Source organism: Sinocyclocheilus rhinocerous, unplaced genomic scaffold, assembly GCF_001515625.1.
Source record: "Sinocyclocheilus rhinocerous isolate Xijiao unplaced genomic scaffold, SAMN03320098_v1.1 scaffold2138, whole genome shotgun sequence".
NCBI lineage: Eukaryota > Metazoa > Chordata > Actinopteri > Cypriniformes > Cyprinidae > Sinocyclocheilus > Sinocyclocheilus rhinocerous.
Genome location: NW_015656024.1, coordinates 417,928 through 428,334, shown reverse-complemented (window position 1 = coordinate 428,334; position 10,407 = coordinate 417,928). Strand labels below are relative to the sequence as shown.

Below are 10,407 nucleotides of genomic sequence, written 5' to 3'. Positions count from 1 at the left end.
TATTCTCCTTATGTGTGTGCTGCAACCAGATTTAATAATCAGTTAGGATTTTAAAACTCCTGTAGTGTGAGCCCAGCTTAAGGGGGGAAACGCGCCAGGTTCCGAAACAATGGGCCAGGTGTGAAAGCACCCTTAAGTTCATGCATACTGATCTAATGATTATATCTTAAATATCTTAAAGAGGGCATCATGGGCTTTTAGGTGATACCACATCAGTATATGATAATCATGTAGCTTCATAATAACAATTTTAAAAAATGAAATACGGTAATACGTGCCTCATGCTGTAATGGTCTAAAATGTAAATGATCGGTTTGTGTCTCAGGAGTAGCTATCAAAAAATTCCCAATAAAGCATTTGCCATGTTTGTAATGGTCACACTTTTCTCACGCTCTGCATCCCTGGCTTTTTCCCCCGCCACACTGTGGTTCAGCGTGTGTTATAATTACAGGCTCTCTATCAGTCTTCTCTTACCAGCCTCGGATTATAGACAGGAAACTGCAGCATCTTCCTGCTACAAATGTGAAGTTTTGTCTTTAATGCTTAACAACATGGAAACAAAGTCCAGGAATTTCTAGAGGATTGTTAGTTTTGCTTTGTTATAGAAGTAATACGTCGCATTTGACAGTTGTATACCGGCATCATCATGAGCTCGATATGTACGAGTTACAGTAGCGGAGAAAGGGGTTTTGTGAAGAGCTTCTCCTGTCCCACAGCGGACAGTAACGCTCGAGCTGTTTTCTGCTGTGGATTTAATGATATGAAATACTGCTGTGATGATCCCAACAGCTTTTTCCCTTATGAATATGGATATATGTGGTGGCTCAGGTAAATTTCGACATTTCGATCATTTTGCCCTTTTCTTTTCTTGACGCAAGTTAAAATAGTCCATTCATAAATATGGGTGGCTATATTAGTACAGCAGTTATTAATGATTTTTACACTGCTTAATCAGCTTCCAATACTCGACACTGAACTAGTCTATTTAATATTTAGGCTAGTGTATACAGAGAAAGTCTCTTGATTTGTTAAACGTCCTGAATCAATTTAATAATAGGTTATAAAACAGTATTCAAAGATTTTTTATTTTTAGTGGACGCTGCTTCAAATAAATAATCGTATGAAGACAATACATTTTATTATTATAGCCTACATGTAATACATCATATTATTGCTGCATTTACAGTAGAACAAATCATGATTTTTTTTTTTGGTCCAGGGGATTCGAACCTGCAAACTTAAGGTGACAAGCTCAGAGGTTTTACAATCTGACTGAAATTTTGTTAAAACTGAACAAAATGAGTAGGAAAATCATTATTAAAATCACATCAAGAAGTCTCTTTTGAGATCTGTTGTCCAAAAAAGTGGACTTGAGATTTAGTTACAAATGTGAGAAATGTAAGCACATTTTCATATTTTTCAATCTAATATTAATATATTAGAACAGTTATGTCTATTGGAATAAACTCTGGATCAATGAATTAACTGACTCAACAATATTTAGGCTTAAATCTAAGATTTTTCGTTTTCGAATTAGATTTTTTTGCATGTTTTTGGATTACACCGTTTTAACATAAACTTGCTGCGGGTTACACTTTATTTTTAAGGTGTCATTGTTACAGTGTAGCCTAATTATACATTTAAGTACCGAGTAATAATAATTAACTACATGTACGGTTAGGGTTTGGCTTAGGGTTACTTGCATGTAATTATGCATAATTAATTGTTTTTATAATAGTATACATGTAACATGTGTAGGACACCTTAAAATAGTAAAGTACCATTTCCATTGTAACACAATGTTGAATGTCAAAGCAGTTTTCACAGGTGAAACTGAAGTATTAAAGCTTTCAAATAATGCCTAATTCATGTGTATTACTAAAATATGTGGTAGAGAAAAAAGCAATAAATGTAGAGTGCGCCAAGCGTCCTGCTATGCTCTCATCAGTGGTTTGTCGATTGTCTCTTCAGTTTTGGAGCTCTGCTTGGTCTCTCCATAGCAGCTGTGGTCCTGTTGGTCTTCGTCATCACCGTGTGTGTCCTCTGCTACCTCTTCATTGTCACCAAACCCAGTCGCAGGGACAACGGCCTCAACCTTAGCGTGCCAGGTCAAAACATCCATATCTACAGAAGCACTGAGTAATAATGAATGAAACAGGAACAATGGCATTAATGTGACACACCGTGCCATAATGGATCTATGAATGGCAAAATCACTGAAAAGGATATAGTGACACATGCTGGATGTTAGATTATACATGATCTCCCTCCATCTCAATGTACTGCTGAATCAGTGTATGTAAAGGTGGATGTCCTTTACAGATATGTGATTAAGCTGTGATTGCAGTCATGACATTGTATTTCTAAGGAATATGCTCTGGCCATCATTTTATAAAAGCACTTAAAAGCACTTTTTATTGTATTGTGTTTGCACTGTAAAACAGTGTAAATCATCATTTTATGGTTTTAGGGTGTATGTCATTTCATTGGCATGCCAACAAAGTTGTACATTTGGATAAAACATTACACAGAAAAGGTTAGTAAGTGATTTTGACACACTAAAATCTATTTGACACATATCGTTTATGTTTTACATTTACATTACATTTACATTTAGTCATTTTGCCGACGCTTTTATCCAAAGCGACTTACAATTGGGGAATACATAAAGCGATTCTTTTTAAAGAGGCAAACAGACACAGGAAGTGCTTGAAATACCAAGTTTTAGGCATTGTTCAAATAAGTACAAGCTAGAAAAGGGAAGGAATAAATAAAGAGAAAGAATTTTATTATTTTATTTTTTTTTAAGATGAAGTCAAGTAGCGTTTAAAGAGATGAGTTTTCAGCTGTCGCTTGAAAATTGTCAGGGATTCAGCATTCCGGATAGGGGTGGGAAGATCATTCCACCAGCCAGGAACGGTGAACGAGAATGTTCTGGAAAGTGATTTTGAGCCTCTCTGTGATGGTACCACGAGGCGTCGCTCACTAGCGGATCTCAGACTTCATTAGAACTCAGTTAATCAAAAATTTAATTTGTGTACATTGTATTTAAACATGAAAGTAAAATGAATGCGTTGAAAGTTTACATTTAGCCTTGTTTCTCAACTTTTTGGTACAATACATTTATGTAGATTTTTTTTTATTATGTTACAGAAATAGCACAATTTTGAAAATTGTGTCGTGACCTCATCTCTCCTACTTCTCTGAATTCAATTGAATTCAGTATTTTGCATGCTGATACACAAAGTGAAGAATCCTGAAAGAAGAATAATTTACACTTTAGTTTGGGGACCAATTTTCACTATTAACTAACTATTAACTATGACTTTTGACTCAATAAACTTCGAATTTGCTGCTTATTAGTAAGATAGTTGTTAAGTTTAGGTATGAGGGAGGATTAAGGGATCTAAAATATGGTCATGCAGAATAAGGCATTAATATGTGCTTTATAAATACTACTACTTAAAGGTGGGGTAAGCGATTTCTGGTAGCCAATGTTAACATTTGAAATCACCAAAACAAACACGCCCCTACCCCAAAAGGGTCGCGCCCCTATTTTGATAGCTCCGTCCCACACATACGTAATACGTACGCAACCCAGGCAACGATTAGATCTGTGAAAGAAAGCAAAACCAATGTTACACCGTGTCTACACCGGACGCGAGTGGCACGGCGCGACAAAATACTATAGAACTCATTATAATCAGTGATCTACACCAGTGTTTCCCAACCGGGGTGCCGCGGCGCTCTGCGTATTATCCCACTCTATGCGTGTGCGCTCCACTCAGCTCCACTCAGCTCCACTCGTATACCGTTCATGCGAATCGGAACAGCAAAGTCCACTCAAACATTGAGCCGACAGGAAACATCGATGTAGTACAGTATTGTTTCTGTCTGCAATAGCCCTACTGTGTTGTAACATGGTGTGGTATATGGGCAACTCTGGTAACGCTGCCCTCTCATTCATTGATCTGCTAACCGCTATGTTATGCTCGCGTGTTCTGATAATAATTGCCTTAAGCCTTCTTTTGTTCCGCAGACGTTTTCCTCTTTTGTTTTTTATCCGCCATCTCTATCTTTCTGTCGCTCGGCTCGCTAATGTCCATCTTGTGCACTGAACACTCTCTCCTCCACATCATGAGTAGACACGCCCCTTACTGCTGATTGGCTACAAGTGTGTTTTGCTAGTCGGCCCGAATTAGTTTTCTAAAGCGTTTTTGGAAAATCGCTTACCCCACCTTTAATAATAATTGTGCATATTAACATGCTTAAAAGAAGCTTGTGTTTGTAATGGGGCCAATTACTGGTCAGATTAGCTTTTTAAAGATGACTTGCTGTCATGTACTCACATTAGTGTTTGATGCTTGAAAGCCTCCCACTACACTCTGGCCTTTCAATGAACGCTTGATTCACACAGTCATCTGTTGTGATGTGACCTCACAGTTTCCAGATCATGGAATCTATTTTACTGAAGCACGTTGTGAGGGAATGAGAAATGCAGAAACATAGTAATATAAAAACCTAACTGACACTACCATAAATTAATTAAAACAGAAGAAAATGTCCTTTTCATTCACACTAGAGCTGTGGTTATTGTTAAATAAAATATTGCACATTATTATTATTATTAACATTAAACAACTTAAATTGACCTTATTCAATTGACAATGTTTAATGAAAAGGGGTTTAATAATGCATTCTTGAATGAATGAATGAATGAATGAATGAATGAATGAAGTCCCATATTTGACACTATTATTCAATAATTCCATGAATTAGATGTGCATTACAAAAATTTGAGTGAAATCATTCAATTTGAATTCAGACTGTTGCCATATTCAGTTATGGCAATTAAATATGTAAGTATTCAAATGCCTGTATGTAAGTCAGAGAATATATTTACCTTCCAATGGGACCCAAAACTGTTTGGTAACCCACATTCTTCAAAATATTTTCTTTTGTGTTCAGCAGAAGAAAGAAATTCAGACAGGTTTGGAATGACATGAGGGTGAGTAAATGATGACAGAATTTTCTTTTTCTGTAACTAACATGCAGTTAAGCATCAGAAAGCATTATATTCAGTTTGCAGTATATTAATTTAAAGGTGACATATCATGAAAATCGAGAGACTTATATTACATATTGTAAAAAGGGGCATAATATGTCTCCTTTAAAGGTGCTGTATGTAGGATTGACACCGAGAGGTTGAACTAGGTATTGCAGGCCAAATTCAAAATATTGTAGAGGGTTTTTTTTACCCGGCCCCTCCTCCTCAGACTTGACGCACACGCAGGTTGCCAGATTGAAGACACCAACAGGAACAAGTGCACTTGACGATGAATGAAATGAAATATGCTGTCTTTCCCGCCAGCTGGCAACCCTTGGTGACGAAATACAATTGGATAAACTGGCAGTGGGCGGGGTTTCACAAACCAAAACAGAGCTCGACATTCCGGCTCGGAACGCACATTTTCAAAGGAGAATAACTGACTGTAGCTTTATTTTTCAGATAATCAAATATGTTAACTTAGCATGTTTCTTAAATATCTGCAAACATATTATGGTATTTTTATGCTTTAGTAGAGTCAAAAACTTACATACAGCACCTTTAAACATGAGACACACTTTACTCCTAGACCAAGATTTCATTCACTTGTCATTGCAAATGTGCAAATCTCCCTGGATGTAGATAAGGTTACACTATATTACAAGTTGAGTTACAACAGAAGCTCTTTTTAGCAACTTGTGAGGTAAACTGGATTAATTTCAGCCAAATAAATATATGAAGCCTATTTATTACAAGAGTTTGAAGCCTTAGTCTTGTTATGACAGTTGGAAATGGAATACGCCGCAATCAAACCCATAATGTTGAGCCAGAAGTCAGTCAGTTCAACATTCCAACACGTTTTTTGACACGTCACTTCCTGTTTGTTGCTGCCGTGTGTTTTGAGTTTGAGCTCCGTCAAGTTAATTCTTTGTCGTCTAATTTTTTATCTTAAAATCAATTTTATACACCATCATTTTCGTTTCTATAACGTGTGAATATATCCCCTATCGTATTCTACAACAAAAACAATCAGAGCGCCTTGTTATCACTAGTTTTATTTTGATTTCCCGAGTCCGCTATTAGCAAATAGCCCGCTAGCATCGCCAGCGTGGTTGCCGCTAATCTCGCTTACATTACTAATACTCTATTCACACAAATTACCATTGTTTTACTCACTGTTACCTGCTTTAATGGCGGATGTGTGTCTACCTTTGAGTACAGGTGAGGACACGTTCAAGCTGCATTCAGTGCAGCTCGAGCTGGAGGCCGTGGAGAAGCAGATCCGCGACCTGGTGGAGAGGCAGACCCAGCTGAAAGAGCAGAGAGCCGCGCTGGAATCATCCCAGGCTGACGCTCACAAGACCGAGGTAAGTATACAGCGCGCTGCTAATTCTCCCACCACCTCTACTCCGTGTGTTTCTCTGCACAGGCCCGGTGCACCCAGGACGCGATCTTCCCAGATGTCCTTCACTCCGGCGCCGGGACACCACGGACCCTGGGTGCAGCCGCAGCGGAAGACGCGAGCCAGGCCCCGGGCGATTGAATATGGATATTTTTCTTACAAAAACGCATCGATTCGCTACAGGAGGCCTTTGTTTGTCCAACTGGCAACCCGGGGTGCCGAAATACAATTGGGTAAATTGGCAGTGGGCGGGTTTCACAAACCAAAACAGAGCTCGACATTCCGGCTCGGAACGCACATTTTCAAAGGAGAATAACTGACTGTAGCTTTATTTTTCAGATAATCAAATATGTTAACTTAGCATGTTTCTTAAATATCTGCAAACATATTATGGTATTTTTATGCTTTAGTAGAGTCAAAAACTTACATACAGCACCTTTAAAGTATAGGCGTATTATTCCTTTTTTTTAAAGTGCACTCCTTTTTCACAAAGGAAGGGAAGATGTTGCACAGGGTGAAACAAAACAGTTCATAAACTGTATTTAAATGTCCAGTGCGGATCTGCTGATACCTGCAAAGACACAAGGAAATGAGTTAACAGGTAATAAAAATTACCGATTAACCCAGATGAAGAGTTACACCTCTTTCAACCTTTGCTCAAGATGCTTCCATTGTGATGCACTCCGCACTGTAAACATGAAAATCAAAAAATAATAAAAAACACAAAATATTGGATTGTACCAAGCAACAGGTATGTATAAAAATATTACTGTTTATTTTACTGTTATTTCAGTGGATTTTGACTATATGATAATGCATTTCTCTTTTCAACTGATCAAATGAGAGTCATATGACTGTTGCATTGCTTTACATTGCTCACCACATCCTTGTATTTAAGCCTTAATACTAGATATGTTAAGATGACATAACATTATTATCGAGTAAGGTTTTGTATACTCTGTGTCTCAAAAGGACTGTTATTAATGTACGTCCACCATGCTGTTGCTTAACTGACCTATTTATTAACAAAATGTATTGCTATGACTTTCATGTTAGTCCATACCAGGAAACTATTAGCTTTTTAAGCAATATGACAGGACTGTGATATGATTTACAGATGGAAAAAAATAAAATCATAAAAATATTCTCTCTTATAGACAGGCCATCATGCGAAACATACACCACAGAGTTAATATGGTTCTGATCGCATATTTGGTTATGGCAATGTCTGCACATGCATATCCGACTCCTCAAGAAAACCAATCAACTGCTTCATCAGAACTTCCAATGAATAGTACTTCAGATGGACAAAATGGTTAGTGCATCAATCTAATGTCCATTAGCATATATTAAATATCTTTTGATTATTAAGTGAAAGCTGATGTGAACATGATCTAATTAATCACTTTAGTCATATCAAACATAAATCATGCATTACTTTATTTAAATTCACTTATTATTTTTACACATTTGCGTGTCACATATATGGAACCTGTCCATAGAGATTTTTTTTTTGTACTTGTATATTTGTTTTGAAAGATGTATTGAATCTGGAACATTATTTTAAATATACTGCTCTAAAACAATAATAGATGGGCAATCATTTCTCTATTCCAGTATATATTTTGGTTTTGAGTTATAGAGACACAGGCTACTACTTTTTGTATTTTCATCAAAGACAATAAGCATTATTCATTTACTATAATCACTTTTGCCATCCTCAGACTCACCGGGAACAGCTGAAGCCCACTCCGCCTGGCCCATTGTGCTCGGTGTGTTTACAGCGGTGCTTTCCATCGGCCTCCTGATAGCACTGGCCGTGAGGTACCGCTTCTTCCGATGGTGCCTGACCAGAAACAGTCCCGCTTTATTACTGGAGGGAGAAACGGCCAGTCAGTTCAGCCAAGCTGGAGATCTGGAGAGAGAGATCCCAGTGCATGGCATGAGGGGCAGAATGATCCGGAGGGGAGAAAGTTCAGATGATGATGATGATGATGATGGCTTCATCGAGGATAACTACATCCAGGCAAACGAGAGAGAGAAAGCAGAGGAAGAGGAAATCCAGCAGGAAGATACTGAAGACAGTGATGATGAACTGGTCATTCCAGACACTATATACGTGAACTGATTTTCTCCATTCACCGGATGTCCCCACTATGAGTATAAAGTCTGGAATCACTATGACAGTTTGGACATTTGTATTTAGATGATGTTCTCCTGAACGTTTGTTCATCAAAGATTGAACAAGTCTTTGAAGGAATATTCTGGTTTTAGTACAAGTTAAGTTCAATCTTCAGCATTTGGGGCATAATGTTTGTTACCACAAAAATGTATTTCGCATCTTTCTTCCTTTACTTAAAAGTAATCTGGGTTACAGAGGCACTTACAATGGAAATGAATGGGGCCAATCCATAAACATTAAAATACTCAACGCTTCAACTGTATAGCCACAAATTAATATGGATCAAGTTAACATGATTTAACTGGGGGAAAAAACTCAATAACCTTTCTGCTTATGCCTAACTGATGGTTAGATTTAGTGGTGTAGTTACTTTTCTCTCTTTTTTTTTTTTCCCAAAAATTGAAAAATTTTGTAAAAAATATGGTTTAAAACAACTTATTAAAAAAAAGTATAAACTTAACATTTCTTCTTTTAAATCCTCCAAAAATGCTGTTGATTGAGCTTAACTTGGATATGAACCCTGAATATTCATTTAAGATATTCAAGAGATAAATCAGTTTTTTTTTTTGCGCATACATTTGTTTCCTTATGATCACAGTTCACACAACAACTCAACACCTCAAACTTATGAAAATTAATCCATCCATAATAATTGTTAACCATACGATCTGTTCTTCTTATTTGCCAGTGTGCCTTTTTCTTTGAATATCGTTCTAAATGTCTAAAAGCCTGTCTTAAAAAAAAGTAACTTGCAATGTGTGTTCAGTACTCCAGCAAATGAAAAAAATACCACACTTATTAATTGAACAAACATGCTTATGTGCATATATTTCACTGCATAAAATTAGCACAACATTTTTTTTTAGTTTAGGTGAATTAATACAGTTATGAAGAGCTCATGACAGTTCACTACATTACACATATACCACTTACATTTAATGCAGCTGTATAAACTCTATCATAGATTTATTCAGCAAATTGTGCATACTCAATGCATTGGTCATTCAAAAGATATAGTGTAATAACTACTCTGGAATGTGTATAGAATTAACAGTTGCCAGTTTTTGGCGCCATCTGTAGACAGCTGTGTAGAACAACAGACTTCAAGTCAACAACTTCACTTCAAGTTAAGACAGTCTGACTTTGGAATAGCATACTATGCTTACTTTTTGCCACAGAAAAGTGCAAGTTGTATACCAGTGTGCCAGAAGTTTCTGTTCATTCATCAGATTGGAAATGCATGGTGAAGTTGAACGCACTGCATTCTGGGATATGGTATTCAAAGGAGTGAACTTTGTTGTACATGGCGCATTTTGGCAAATCCAGGTATTCAATTCAAGATAAATTTCCATATGGAATATTCCTACTTGATCATTTTGACTTCCAACTATAAGTTCCATCGCCTGGTGCTCATAAGACGACACGTAAAATGAGAAATGGCAATGCAAGCATTTGATTTGGAGGCATTTGATTGTCAATAAAGATGTCCTCTAGCCAAACTGCAGGTATAACAGGTGTAAAATGAACACCAATGAAGCTCCTTTATTGTGTTTTACACACCAGTATGTGCAAATAGGTCTTAAAGGGGTCATTGGTTGCAAAATTCACTTTACAAGTTGTTTGAACATAAATGTGTGTTGGAAGTGTGTGTACACAGCCATCCTATAATGATAAAAGTCCACCCAGTGTTTTCTTTAAATCGCTATTTTAAAATCACAATTCAGGCTGTTCTGAGATTCCTGTCAGAATGAAGTAGTTCTGCACAGGCCCCTCCCA

General features: G+C 37.1%; 1 protein-coding gene across 1 annotated transcript; it reads left to right on the top strand.

Annotated features, from left to right (window-relative positions):
- Window positions 1–646: 646 nt before the first annotated feature.
- On the top strand, window positions 647–8,577 carry LOC107719275 (uncharacterized). Its single transcript, XM_016526668.1, has 4 exons — window positions 647–828; window positions 1,972–2,139; window positions 7,607–7,764; window positions 8,174–8,577. The coding sequence occupies exons 1-4, from the start codon at window positions 647–649 to the stop codon at window positions 8,575–8,577; spliced, it is 912 nt and encodes a 303-aa protein (XP_016382154.1).
- Window positions 8,578–10,407: the final 1,830 nt, after the last annotated feature.

Bases quoted from the DNA above. Each gene is read 5' to 3' on its own strand.
- LOC107719275 (XM_016526668.1), top strand. From the start codon at position 647: ATGAGCTCGATATGTACGAGTTACAGTAGCGGAGAAAGGGGTTTTGTG. The intron at 829-1,971 runs GTAAATTTCGAC...TTGTCTCTTCAG, and splicing joins GGATATATGTGGTGGCTCAG to TTTTGGAGCTCTGCTTGGTC. The intron at 2,140-7,606 runs GTAATAATGAAT...TCTCTCTTATAG, and splicing joins CATATCTACAGAAGCACTGA to ACAGGCCATCATGCGAAACA.